The sequence below is a fragment of the Zeus faber genome (assembly GCF_960531495.2).
Source record: "Zeus faber genome assembly, chromosome: 9".
Lineage (NCBI taxonomy): Eukaryota > Metazoa > Chordata > Actinopteri > Zeiformes > Zeidae > Zeus > Zeus faber.
This window is the reverse complement of record NC_137197.1, coordinates 27,707,127-27,722,121: the sequence shown is the minus strand read 5'-3', so window position 1 is coordinate 27,722,121 and position 14,995 is coordinate 27,707,127. Positions and strand designations below refer to the sequence as shown.

Sequence of the window (14,995 nt, the reverse complement as noted above, 5' to 3'; positions counted from 1 at the left end):
AACATGTCTGTATAAGACACTCGGACAGACAGATATACATGGACTGCAGATTGATAGAAAGACAGACAGCTATAGGGACGTGTGTTAACATGACTGACCTTTTCCCTGTGTTTGGTATGTGTTTGTGTGTATAACTGTGAGGCTGCAACAATGGAAACTCGTCACACGGACAGCAAGGCCCCTGTGCAGTGTATCATCTACGTTCTCTCTCTCTCTCTCTCTCTCTCTCTCTCTCTCTCTCTCTCTCTCTCTCTCTCTCTCTCTCTCTCTCTCTCTCTCTCTCTCTCTCTCCCTCTCTCCCTCTCTCCCTCTCTCTCTCTCTCTCTCTCTCTCTCTCTCCCTCTCCCTCCCTCCCTCCCTCCCTCCCTCCCTCTCTCTCTCTCTCTCCCTCTCTCCCTCCCTCCCTCTCCTGAGCTTGGCAGTTCTGCTCTGGCCTGACCCACACTGATGACATCATCAGGCGCCACCAGTGGCCTCAGTGCGACTTTGTGGCCAATAGGACGGGAGCTATCGCCGCCTGATGAGTCGTTGGTCTTTGGGGGAAATAAACATTGCTGGAATTTCGGTTTGTATGTGGGTGTGTGTTGGGAGAAAGATGCGGCAGCGCATGTGTGTGTGTTGGAGAAGATGCATTAGTGCATGTGTGTGTGTAAGTCAGTGGCAAAGCGCCTGTCGGCATGCTTACAGGCATGCTTTGAGGTTTGATACTGTATGTAGGTAGGAAGGAGAGAGGTGAGGATGAGACAGGAAGACACAGGTGATAGACAGGAGATTTAGAGGAATGGTTACATAAGAGTGAAAGAGAGCAAGAGAAGTATATATGTGGTCATTTGAAAGGATCACATTCACATATACGGAGAGATGGAAGATAAATACAGATTTTGCAAAAATAATAGACAGATAAATAAAAGAGAAAGGAGGCATGAGGAACATTCGTGAAAGGGAAATCGAGGAGGAATGGAGAGCGCGAGAGAGAGCTAATGTAACCCAACTGGACACTGGGGGCTTTGGGGACACAGCTTAAGAGACATTACGTCCCTGCGTCACGCTGCTGCGACACTTCCTGCTGAGCGAGTGCCGGCACGTTGGAGCGTGGACGGGGGCCATGACACCTCCAGCCGTGAGATCTAAACACTCGCTTGGACTCCAGCGAGCCGCAGGAGCCCGCACACACACACACACACACACACACATTCTTGTACTGGTATCAAAGTGAGGTCAGAGTAAATAAACCTGGTGAGTGAAGACCCATTATCCTGGTGCACTTCTAAAACCAAAAACAGTCAATTCGGAGACCGGACCTCACAAGTATGATAAAACACACACACACACACACACACACAGACACAAAGACACAAAGACACAAAGACACAAAGACACACAGACACACACACACACACACACACACACACACACACACACACACACACACACACACACAGGCGCAAAATTTGCAACCACCGTGTGTTTGAGTTCACTGGGGGGCCTTTGGCTGACCCCGTGATGCTTCTGTCAACATCAGATGCTCACGTACACCCTCTCACCCCTCGCTCTGACGCCATCAGCTCCTCTCCTACCCTCGTTTTCCACTCTCTCTCTCACCCTGAATCTCTCTCTCTCTCTCTCTCTCTCTCTTGTTCTCCATCTTTCTCTTCCACACGTGTTCTTTTACTCACCTTTCACCCCCAGCCCCCCCGCCGTTCCCCATGCTCTATGTCATGCTGTATCCCATGTGTTACTTATCTTATATATAAGATAAGATAGAATAAGATGAGATAAGATCTCTCAATTAAACCCCCAGGGTGGAATTACAGTGTTACAGCAGCAGAAGTCAAAAAAAGAGATACAAAATAATTATTAAATAAAATATATGTACACTATAAACACAAATTAACAGGAAGCAACACTTGTACGGCTGACTATGCTGACTTGTGAGTCTATTATGGGCAGGTGGTAGTGATGCTAAAGTAAAGTACAAATAGTATCTAGAAACAATGTGTAACAATAATATGAAATGATAGTACTAGTAGTAAATGGTATATTCAAATATGCTGTAATATGATATAGACAGAGAGACAGACAGAAGGACAGACAGACAGATACTCTGCCTGTCTTATTCATTGACGAAAGGAAACATCAATGCCCCAGCAGCTCACAACAACCGAAAATGCCAAGTAATGGAAAATTTGCAAAATATACTTTAAACTTAACAGTTAACTGTACACAATAAAGAAATATGCCAACATACACTAAACCTAGTGATAAACAACATATAACTGAAAAATAAGAGAAAAACAATAAAAATAATGATAAAAATGAAAAAGACCCCGAAAAAGGTCATGTCCAAAAATGAAATATATGCTCCTATACAACTTGTATATGAAATAAACCGTGAAGCAGAAAGATTAATGTACAATAAACCTGACATTAAATATGTTAAACATGTTGGCATTAGGCCTATACACCAAAACCTATACATGTACTGTATAATACGCTGATAATATAATATAATATGTAACCATATTGTAAAATATATATCTATAATCTGGTGAGATAGCATAGATAGTTTAGTAGTAACAACGGTATTATAATATCACTGTAACATTAACAGTAATACTTATACTAACAAAAATAGTAGGAAAATAGTAGTAATGGTAATAATAACAGCAATAGTAGTAATACTGTTAGTGCTACTACTGTAACATAGTACTAATATATTACTAATACTACTAGTACTATGACTAATAGAGCTTAAGGGGGAGCTGAGGAGAATGTTCTGGAGAGGAGGAGGGCTGAGTCATAGAGCGATGCAGTAATTATTTCTCTGGATTGGGCCATAAATATGTCAGGGAATAGTGTAAAGAAGAAAAAAGAAAGTAACACAAAATGTAAGTCTGTGTTCTCCTCATGCAAGTGTGTATCTGTGTATAGGTCACTGTGTGTGTGTGTGTGTGTGTGTGTGTGTGTGTGTGTGTGTGTGTGTGTGTGTGTGTGTGTGTGTGTGTGTGTGTGTGTGTTTTTCCATGTTTCCATCACAAGAAATACATTTCCTCGTCCAGGTCTAAGGAGTGAGAGGGGAAGTGATGTACGGTGCATGAGAAGAGCGGAGAAGGGGAGGAAGAAATGGGACACTTATATAAGCGCGAGGCAGAAGGGACAAATTGACCTGGTTCTCTCTCAGCTGGGCTCGTTTGACGGCTTGTCGCTACTTTAATTGTAAGCCCGTAACGCGCGCGCGCACACACACACACACACACACACACACACACACACACGCGTTCATGTACACAAACACACATCAAGTTCCTCACCAAATTCCATGGGACCCTCAGCTATTCCTAAAGCCAAAATATAAGGTCACTATGGAAAATCATCTGGCAGGAGTTTGTGTGCGTGCGTGTGTGTGTGTGTGTGTGTGTGTGTGTGTGTGTGTGTGTGTGTGTGTGTGTGTGTATGTGTGCAAGCAAGCACATGCATACCCACAACCATATAAACCACTATGTGCGCTTACAACTACTTTGGTACAGTGACTGAGAGTTGATTATAAAATATAAAATGTACACTAAATGAATAGGCATGTTTGATCATGACTTAAAATGTTATGGCTTTTCATTTGTGAGATATTGCACATATTGGCCATTTGCATTAAAAATAACTATGTAACTTATATAAAAAATGATGATTTTAACAACAACTGATAATCAAGCATTTTTTAATGATATATTTAAATGATTTTAAGGTTATTGTATCTGGAATATTTTCAATGTGTCATTAAAATAATTATATTTAATTGACAAAGAATTGCTTATATATACATACTGTATATATATATATGTGTGTGTGTGTGTGTGTGTGTGTGTGTGTGTGTGTGTGTGTGTGTGTGTGTGTGTGTGTGTGTGTGTGTGTGTGTGTGTGTGTGTGTGTGTGTGTGTGTGTGTGTGTGTGTATACATGGTATACACTCACATGGGAAGCTGTACATGAAGCAGGCCTGGGCGCTGATCATCCACTCAGCTCTGGTCTCGCAGAAGATGGCGATGTTGTTGTGTGGCCGCTGGCCGAGGGCTGCCAGGCCGCTGCCCAGGTGGGAGGCGGCGGCCTGCGTCTCTTCATAGGAGAGCCAGCGGTACTCCCCCAGGATCACCTGCATGGAGTAGGCGGGCATGGGGGGAAGGGTAAGTTTGAGTAAAGTAAGTTATGAACTGAAATAAAAACTGACAAAGCAAGAGAGAAAAGGGAGCTGGGAGCAAGAGAGACATTAAAGTTGTGAAATTAATTAAAATGAAGTGAAATTAAAGTCGACAAAGGAACAGAGCAGTCCAAAGGGTAGCTAGTCTTATTCTCATTGATCTTTCTTTCTTTCTTTCTTTCATTTTTTGTCGCTTGTTGTCTGTACTGCTTAATCCTCAAAAGTTGAGTTGAGTTGAGACATGTGAGTATACCTGTTTCAAGATCAGGAACTTCACTCACACAATGTCCGAATTACCACACACACAGACACACAGACACACACACACACACGCACACACAGACACACACACACACGCACACACAGACACACACACACGCGCACACAGACACGGTTAAAGCAGATGTGATATCGTGGTTATACTGGCACCTATTGGTTCATCATTGAAATGCAGCGTTTAGAGTAATGCCCCCACCCGATTTACACACACTGTAATCTTCAATGTCTCAAGTATCTCAAGTATTTTCCAAAAACATGCTCCATTCAAAATAATAGCTGTAGCTAAACACTTAATCCTGTTCTTTTGCATTAACTAGTATTTCCACAGTGCCGTCTAAGCTGATTTGCCGTACAAGGCAATTGGGATTAGTGTGGCAATTGAGATGTAATTAAATCTGTGGCGCAAAGTTGCGAACCCTTCAATATCCCTGGGCTACAAAAACAACCGTACAGGCATGAATGCACAGCACACACAAAAAAGCAGAGAAGGGGCCCCCATAATTTCCTTCATGGGCAAAGTGTGCTGAATGTTGATCTGAGGGGGGCTGCTTGGCGGGGCTGGCACATGAGTTTAATACTATCTTAAAGGGAACCTATTATGAAAAACCCACTTTTTTCAGTGCTTGTGCACATACATTTGGGTCTCGGATGGGCCTACTGACATACAAACTGTGAAATGAGACAACCAGGTCTGTTTTTTTGTGAGCTGTCTATTTCATAAAAAATATAGTGAAAAAGCCGTTCAGATTTGCAATACCTTCCTATGGCATTTGGTGCTCCAGTAGAATTAGAACCCCCCCCCCCAATCTGAGCAATCTCACCCACAGCTGGAGAATAACAAGCACTACTGGGAACTGCTCTGTTGGATTACAGACCAGCACAAATCTTTTAAAAGAAAGAGGAATTAATACCAATTGTCCGTGAAAAAACTGCAGACAATGGAAATTTAAGAAATAAAAATAGTGTGTTTTAATTGTACATGTATTTCATAAATGTATTTCATTTCATTTTCTGACATTTACATGAAACAAAATAATCACTGCATGCGGTGTCCCGGGGTGGTGTCCGTGTCCCCCACAGACTTGAAGCACGGCAACGAAAGTCGGAACAAACTTTTAAATTTGACCTTGTAGATCTTATATAAATTTGATCAGAAATCATTTTCATGAATGAAAATGAATGAATCATTATCATCTTGGTGGACTGATGAGGTGAAATCAGTGAAAGTTTAAAGACTAAATACAACGGAACATGGAAATCAAGCCTAAAACCTATTGGCTCACAGAACCAGGAGCTTGTGCTTAAACCCGATTGGCTCACAGAACTAGAGGCCTCAGGAGGTTAAGCGCCACCAACTAAACAGAGCATCCTGGAACAGGATGGTTAAGAGGCACGTTAGAATGGCTAGAATGCATAACCTGTGTGGTATTATCAGCAAAAAACATGTTTTGGGGACCTCAGAGACCTATATTAACTTGTTGAAAAGAAGCATAATACGTCCCCTTTAAACATGTCCCTGCATAGCAATGTCAAAACGGTTACCCCTTCAACTTCCTCTTCCCATCCTCTTAAACTTTCCATCTCCCTGATGTTTTCCTTCTCAATCTTTGGTAGACACTATCCTCTGACTTGCTTAAAATTCTAAATACATAGACCCCGTTGAACCTCCCACAGGAATCAATACCAGCTGGCTGCAATAGTGCTACCAAATACTGCCCTGAGCTAACTTTTGGGGAAACCAAACGCAAAACAATAAAGGATTTGTTTCCCTGTGATGTGAAAAGGCTATTGGGAAGAAACAAATGGCCATACCCTTACCCCAAGAAGGGGTGGGCATGATTAGTTGACTAATCCATAGGTTGATAGGTGGATAGGACAGGCAGTGATGTCGACTTCCAAGAAACTATTCATGATTAATAAGTGTAGCACACGCATCACAAGAAACTTCACAGTCTAATAAGTGGAGTACACGTTTCACAAGAAACTCAGCCTGGACTTTAATAAGTGTAGCCCACAGAAGAACGTGCTTGTATCAGAGAATGACAGCGGCGAGACGTGATTTTAATTTCTAATTTTCCCCAATTTGAGAAAAAAGTGAGTGCTCGTTATGTGGGATGAAGCAGTCTCACCATGGTTCTACGACTGTGATGCAGAGTCATTTGCAATTTTTGGCCACTTTCATTTTGTCATCTCTGGTAATACCTGTTTTTGTTTGGTCACTGTAGCACTTGGCCTATTTGGAAAATAAAAGTATAATTTTAAAAAGCACCTGTTGTAGTTATATCATTCATGTACTGGTAACTGTTTTTACGTGCAGTTAATGGTCTTTGTTGGGTTGGGAGTGACGTTACGGCTAGTTGACTAATCGCCTGAAATTCTGGTTAGTCGCCGACCACAAAAAAAAAAAGAAAATGTCCATCACTAACGCCAAGCTATACCCCTTTTAACAACCTTTCCTTACCTCCATTGCTCCTTTGTGCCTCCTCTTTTGCACAATCCCCTCCAGCATTCCTACCCACACAATCCATCTCTCAATCTGATAAATTCTACCTATAATTGATTTAAAGTCCTTTTAAAGTCCCCTTTGAGTACTCTAAACCCGTGGCAGTAACATTGTTGCACGCAGGAAGGTATAGAAGGATGGACAGAAGGAAGATAGACCACAACTAACACCGTACCTTCCGGAACACCTTGCCGTTGCTCTGTCTCTCGTCCTCCTCGCTGATCACCTCCCTGGTGCCCAGGCAGTCCCTGTGAGGGAACCTCCGTACAGAGTGCTCAAAAACCTTGTCCATGGTGTCCAAGCCGGGCTGCAGCATCGTGGCCAGCCTCTTGGTGGCGGCTACCGCCCTGTAGGGCCCCTCGGGCCGCCCCGAAACAGAGCGGGCCTTGGGCCTCTGTGCCCACTGGGCCTCGGAGCCTCCGGCGGTGGGGTCGGGTCCCGAGAGCCAGCTCAGGAGGTAGGAGGGCAGAAGTGTGATGAGGGTGTAGATGGACACCGCCAGGTGGAAGAGCAGCAGTAGCATGGGGTTCAAGTCCTCCTTCATCTTCATGATTTCAAGGGGGAGCGTCTAAGTCACCCTCTTCTCTTCAGCAGAGTGAATTTTCGTCCCTCCCTGCCTTGTGCCTTTGACACTCGACCACAGGGCGTCCAGGACCTAGTTCTCCTTTTCTCAACAGAGGTCCACTCTACTCCTGCGGGGAAAAACAGAAAGAGCTACAGTTAGTTTGTTTATTGTTATCCCTTGTAACGAGGCTGACATTGCCGACACCTTGTTGGCTTTTGCAATGTTCTGAGAAATTTCCACTCATTCTGAAAGCAAAGGAGCAAGAGCCTTACGAGTCATGTCCTTGGGCACTTGGGGAGGGGAAAAATAATTTCTGTAGTTGTGCAAACCGCTGTGCTGGTTACGTTGCACACACTCTCTATGCCTGTCGCGGAGAAGCCATGAGCTGAGAGCTTTCACAGCATGAGACAGAAACACACACGTACACAATATAACTACAAGCAGACAGACTGACATAACTTTTAGGGGGAAAAATGCCACCATCTGAAAAATATACTGTATTAGCAGTGAAAAACACACAAGTATAGTTCTGACAGACAACTCCTCATTTTTGATTATCTTTTTTATTTATTTTGCATTGTTTGACTTTTGCCGTCTGAGCTCTACTGCTTATCACACTGGGCAAGGTGTATAGCAAATACGTATAACTTAATGAACTATGAATATTGGTGTGATGAGCTCGAATACCCCCAATGGATAGAAGAGTAGAGCCCAACAATTGGATGCAGGGGAGGTGGAGGGAGTGCAGCAACACAGAAAGCAAAGCAGGCAGCAGGTAGGGCAGAAGGGACTGGCTGCTTAAACAGGCATACAGTGCGTGGAAGCGTGTGGCAACATCAAGTTGTCCGACAAAAACTATCTCTGCAAGCTAGAGCTAGCCGCTTTTATAAACAAACCAGTGAATTATCAGTGAGGGAGGGGAAAATGACAGAGCAAGAATGATAAATTGAAAGCAAATGAGACACAGACACGGACAGACACAAACACAACTAAGTGTGAGATGGTGTTCAAGAGGCCTCTTGGATGTGTGTGTGACAAAAGACAGCCAAGAGAGAAGAGAGGATTGGTTAGAGACACCAAAACACACACACACACACACACACACACACACACACACACACACACACACACACACACACACACACACGCACACACACACGCACACACACACGCACACACACACACACACACACACACAGACAGCTTGTAGGGGAGGCAATGGAGATTCAACCACCTGGTGTCAAGACTTTCCAAGCCCCCCTGGGTGCTGAATAGACGGCACTCTGCACCCACTGCTGTGGTAGACTGGTTGTAAGACCCACATGTACGGACACATTTCCAAAATTAGAGGCCCGGAAAGCTATTTCCGTGGCAGTAATTCATTATTCATAGCCCTGCTACTCCTTGCTAAAGTGCTCAAGAGTGTGCGAGCATACAGACACACACCTCGGCGACATCATACCTATCAGTGAAAATATACCCCCCCCCCCCCCCCAAAAAAAAGTGCTCCCTTGAGACTTATGAATAAATCAGTTTGCCAAACCATCACAAATTTTATGAGACCCGTCCGGGGACTTGCGATTCTCTTCACTTTTATCGAGGGCCATGAAATGCCTTGCCCTGTCATAGGTGACGAGGGGTGAGAGTGCAGAGACACCTTAAGTCGTAGTCCAAAGCAGCAGCTGAGGTAGCGGGGCTGGTGGACTGAAATGATCTGCGTAGGGTATGCCGACCAGCTGGCTTTCAAAAAGGAACAACTGAATTATCTCCTTCTCTGTTTTTCCAATACAACAGACCAAACTCCCTATGTTTGCTATTAACACATTTCTAAAGACATTAGATTTTCTTTGTTTTTATGAGAAGAAAATACCGGAAAAGACGACAAAAGACTGTAATATTGTAATTCACTTCTCACGCCTAGGGTTAGGGAATGCCCCTTGTGTCTGCCATCATGACCCATATTTTCCCTCTATACTCTGGAAGTATAATGCAGCGGGAGACACGAGAACAGTTTAGAATTCCACCCAGCACTGGCTAAAGCTGACAGTGTTTTTTTGACGAATAGTATTATGATATCATAAAGTCTTAATGCATTTGTTTAATTTTCCAAAAGCCCAAATCCTGTGTTATAAATTCCTAATTCGACAAAGGCTAAGTGGGGGGTTCCAAACAATCCAGCCATCCAGTACCTGACTAATAAGCAACGCGACAAAGGAGGGTTGGGGACACTGAAAAGCTTTCTGGGGCCATCACTTACTAAAACTAAACAATTCTACACATTTGATTTGATGCTTCTGTAAAATGTAGCCTGTTACTCAACCCCTGGCAAAAAAAGGCTCAATAACCTGGAAAAACTTTCCACTGGCTAAGTGCAAATTGGCTCGGCAGATCTGCGAAGACATACTTCCCGCTGAGTGCAAATTGGCTCAACGGACATTAAAGACATTACAAAGGTTTAAGGTCATTCTTACTAGGGTTGAACAATTTGGGTAAATAATCTAATTGCAATCTTTGAGACCAATATTGTGATTTCTTTTTAAATTCCATATCTTCTGTTTTATTCACTAAACACAAGCAATATATCATTCTATAGTATGACCACACACATTGGATACAGTGAACATAAAAACTGCTTTTTCCTATCGGCCAGGCCTACGTGTTGTGATGCAATGAGATAAATTGATGCATTAATTGAGATGAATAACATATCTTTATTTAACTACTGAATTATAAAAAGAAAAACCTTCAGTCAGAGAAGAATATTGACTCATTGATTTCACCTCAAACCTTGTAATTGTTCGAATCTGAAAATTAACATTCGAAATATATGCAGTGTTTCAGCAGAAATGTATTATTTTTAATGTGCCGCATACATCCACATTCATGGAGTGCCACTCTGTTAGTTCAGGGACAGCTTGATTTCATAAAAAAAAAAACAAAGATAAAAAACATACAAACAGACACATTATTCTGGAAGTGGGCTGGACTCTACGGGTGTTCCGAGCTCTGCCATCAGCACATGCCACCGACCGTGGCCCGGGTCTCACCGGGGGGCAGCGCGGAGGGTTTAAACAATGGCTATAGGTGGGGTGGGGGCACGGAGAAAGCGTCCCCATTACGCACGGTTTCATTCAATACCCACTTGTTTCATTCCATGAGGAGACGTAAAATAAAATGAAAACACACTGTTCTGGCACCCCGATCGCGGGCACCACATCGCTGGCGCACATTATCTTCGATACCGTCGGAGAAGGAGACCGCTGCACAATATGTGCCCCAATCGCTCCCTCTCCTCGCCTCCTCCTAACCCCTGGGATACCACGCTAGGCCCATCTCGTCTATTGGAAGAGCTGGCCCTGGACAGCCTGATAATTCATGTCAAATATTCTGTTCATCTGTTTAGGTGATCTGAAAATTAGCACAAGATGAATCCTATACTTTTATGTAGCTGGTTGTGTTATCAGATGCAGTGTAGGTTTAAAATCCGCTGGACTACCAAGCTCAAGCCTCTGCTAACCCAACCCTAACCCTAACTCTGCAACAGTCACAATATTCTGAAATTCTGAAAATGTGAGCTACTTATTGCTCCAAATGACTGTGAAAAGTATTTTGCTTGAAATGCATGTACTGGTACACAACTCACATTACAAAAGCACAAGATGCACACGTCATACAACGTGTCATGATCCTTCCCCTGCCGTGTTCCTCTCCTATTCCTCTAGCTCCCCCTGTCTGTGTTTCATGTCACCTGAGTTCCCAGTCACTACACATCTGTCCCCAGTCTGTTATCACACCACCTGTCTCCACTTCCCTCATCACTCCATTTGTACTTAACGCGGTGCTCCTCACTCTGTCGGTGTCGGTTTGTGCTTGTTGCCTGTCTCTGCCTACGGTCTCTGCTTAGGTTGTTGCATGCACGGCCCATGGCCCTGCCTGTTCCGCTATGTTTACCCTGGACTCTTGATTCCCTGCCGGCTCCTCTGGTCGTGAGTCTCCTGTCTTCCCCAGTCACAGTCCTGGTCCCCTGTCTGTTGCCTGTTCCCGTGGACCCTGATTCCCTGCCTGTTCCTGGACCCTGAGGCCCTACTGGTTTCCCTGGACCCTCATTCCCTTGTTTTGACCCCTGCCTGTTCTCCAATAAACCCCTGTCATGTTCCCTACCGTGTGTCTGCAGTTGGGTTCTGCTCCCTGACCATCCCACCCTTGACACAATAAGCGTTTACGCAACAACCAGGTGCTTGGGCAATAGCTTTCACTTTTACTGGATTAATTGAGTAACATATTATCAAGAAAGAGTGTTTGTGTGTGTGTGCGTGTGTGTGTGTTAGAAGGAACTAATGCTTCCTTGAGGCAATGTGAATAGGGCCTTTTGTGCGGAAACGCCTGCGCCTGCAGAGCAGGGAGGCCGGCTGAGTGGGAGAGAGTGGCAACGCTGGCATTGTGAAGAAGACACATGACAACAGCACACTATATAATATGCAGTGCCCAACAGCTGAGAGGGCTACAATGACCGTTTGACTGTCCCTCTTTAAAATACAAGTGTTGAAGTGGATCATATTTCAGCTCATTTAGCAAACAGCATATATATATATATATATATATATATATATATATATATATATCTTTTTTTTTTAATCTCTTTTTGTGTTTGCTCACAGGTAATTTTCCAGAGTCAATATGGCTCTTGGTACAGTCCAGTACCAAGGTCAAAGACAGGTATCGACACCATACCCTATTATCCACCTTGATTTTTATACACCACTGTACCAATAGTTTGATTCTATTGTTACGACCCCTTGCGGCTTTCATTCTGATTCAGTTTTTAATCTGGTTGCATTCTATTTAAGTTGCTCCCTTCAAACCGGTGAAATTTAATTGGGCCAGGTTAAACACACATTGTCGAGCTATCATGCTGCATCTTTCGGAAATAGTCACCCACAGCAAGGTGTGTGTGTGTGTGTGTGTGTGTGTGTGTGTGTATCTGCTTAGTCAACAGGTGCATGCTATTTGCCCACTCCTGATAATGGCGTAATCGGAAAGCTTGTAAAAAGCTCTGACTTACGGGCGACAGAAGAGAAAGAACAAGAGAAAGAAAACTGGACTGTCTGGTTTGTTCCGTTTACAGCAGTTGTCTGGGTGAATGGTGTGATAGGCTATTGGTACACGTGGATGGTAACCAACACTTTTTCTCCCGAGATAGATCCAGATCTCTGGATGTTTAAAATTGGCAAGAGGTCACACATACAATAAAGTGTACTGTATGAATCGCAGCGGCCACAGCTTTCTGAGTAGGTGTGTCATTGGGAAGCATACGACATCACTTATTTGCCCTAATTCCTCGCTCTCTCTCTCTCTCTCTCTCTGTCTCGTCTCTCTCTCTCCCACTTGTTATTCAACAGCCTTCTTTTGAATTGCATTTTATGGGAGTGTGACATAAACGGCTGCCTTGCCTCCATCTTTGAATATTCTGGAAAACATGGCTTGGGGTGGAACCAAGGCGTGTTGTGTGTGTTCGAATCACATTGGAGCGTCCTTGAGAGACAAAAGCACCTCTGTGCGTACAGGCACTCGCCCATAGGCGAAGTGATTTGATAAATGCCGTCCATGGGTAAATTCGCTGCCACAGCAACAAACAGCTCAACTATGAAAAAGCTGGAGGTTATGAAAGTAATGTTAGGAATTGTAACAGAGCTAATTTCACATAAGCCCCTTTCCCACTTGCACTGAAAGCCGTAAATCTGATGGCAATGTTCCGTGTTGGCGTCGTGTGGGAAAAGGAGCCAGTGTCGATGTTCCGCAAAAGTCGTTCTGTAAATTTCCCCACTCTCGACCTTATTTCCAGGAAAATGCCGGTACGGCTGTGCACGGAAGTGTATGGGAATGGGAGCAGCAACACCGCCGTAAAATAGTACAAATAGTGGGTTTTTACAAACATTTATTTCATACAAATAATTTAAAAAATAATTTGTTTTTCGGGAAAACATTCGGGAAAAATGGCGAGTCTGAACCTGCAAAGAAAACAAACTGAAACGTGTCGAGTCTCAATGGAGACAGGTCTTTAGATTATTCAATTGTATTCTTTTACTTCTTTAAAATGCAACTCAGAGCCTGGCCATGTCTTTTACAGTTCAGGGTGCGGGGACATCGTTCGCAAGCTCTTCGCTGCACCCGAGCACGGAGCGGACAAGGAACGGGTCGAGAACGATCCTTCTCTGGAGGCAGAGAGTCTAGGACAGGTTTAAAAAATGAATACACAGATTTAATAATTTTGGATTAGGGTAATTGCGTCCGGGGACGAGGCTCTGGGACCTTATTGTAGCGGAAGGGAACCGGGAGGGGCGGTTTGAAAGCCAGGAAATAAACCAAACCGATTCATATTGCCCTAAATATCGCATCTGCACCGGACATAACATAGTAACCCTAACCTATTACGTACTGTATCCACAGTCATTTAATGTGGGAACAGACTCCATACGGAACTTAAGAAGGCCATTGGGGAAATGAATACCTTCTGCCTTTGCCAGATATTTTTTATCCAGAAATGTTATGTATTTGATGTGGGAAAATTAAATCAAAATAAAATCAAACAACTCCTTCATTTTTAATTACTTAACAGCAGTTGTATGTATGCCTAAACTAAGCATGTGTAGCGTCATCACAGAAGAAGCTGTAAACATGAGCAGCTCAGGTATCGGGTACGCAGAGTAAATCATATTACTGGATATTGGGTGAGGATGTCGATTTTTTTTTTACTCAATCTCAGCAAACACACAAAATGCTGGGATTTGTTGATGCAGAGGACGCGGCGTCCGGCACGTCTGAGCATCAGGGCGGATCAGAAGCTGCCATGGTGATAGTAGAGTTATAGCGGGGTGATAGAAGGGGGAGGGAAGAGCGATAGAAGGGTGATAGTAGGGTGATAGTAGGGTGATAGTAGGGTGATATTGGGTGATATTGGGTGATAGTAGGGTGATAGTAGGGTGATATGGGTGATATTGGGTGATATTGGGTGATATTGGGTGATATTGGGTGATAGTAGGGTGATAGTGGGGTGATAGTGGGGTGATGTAGTGTGATAGTAGGGTGATAGCAGGGTGATAGCAGGGTGATAGTAGGGTGATAGCAGGATGATAGCAGGGTGATAGTAGGGTGATAGTGGGGTGATATAGTGTGATCGTAGGGTGATAGTAGGGTGATAGCAGGGTGATAGTAGGGTGATAGCAGGGTGATAGCGGGGTGATAGCGGGGTGATATAGTGTGATCGTAGGGTGATAGTAGGGTGATAGCAGGGTGATAGCGGGGTGATAGCGGGGTGATATAGTGTGATCGTAGGGTGATAGTAGGGTGATAGCAGGGTGATAGCAGGGTGATAGCAGGGTGATAGCAGGGTGATAGTAGGGTGATAGTAGGGTGATAGCAGGGTGATAGTGGGGTGATATAGTGTGATCGTAGGGTGATAG

At 43.9% G+C, this 14,995-nt stretch overlaps 1 protein-coding gene across 1 annotated transcript in view; it reads right to left on the bottom strand.

The window, feature by feature from the left end:
- acsl3a (acyl-CoA synthetase long chain family member 3a) overlaps positions 1 to 14,995 on the bottom strand; it is a 34,838-nt gene that overhangs the window by 19,336 nt on the left and 507 nt on the right. Inside the window, exons 2-3 of the mRNA XM_080007469.1 lie at positions 7,146 to 7,662; positions 3,966 to 4,143 (exon numbers count right to left, since the gene is read on the bottom strand). Of these exons, the coding sequence (XP_079863595.1) occupies positions 3,966 to 4,143; positions 7,146 to 7,520 (553 nt within the window). The 5' untranslated portion in view covers positions 7,521 to 7,662. The remainder of the gene's footprint in view (positions 1 to 3,965; positions 4,144 to 7,145; positions 7,663 to 14,995) is intronic.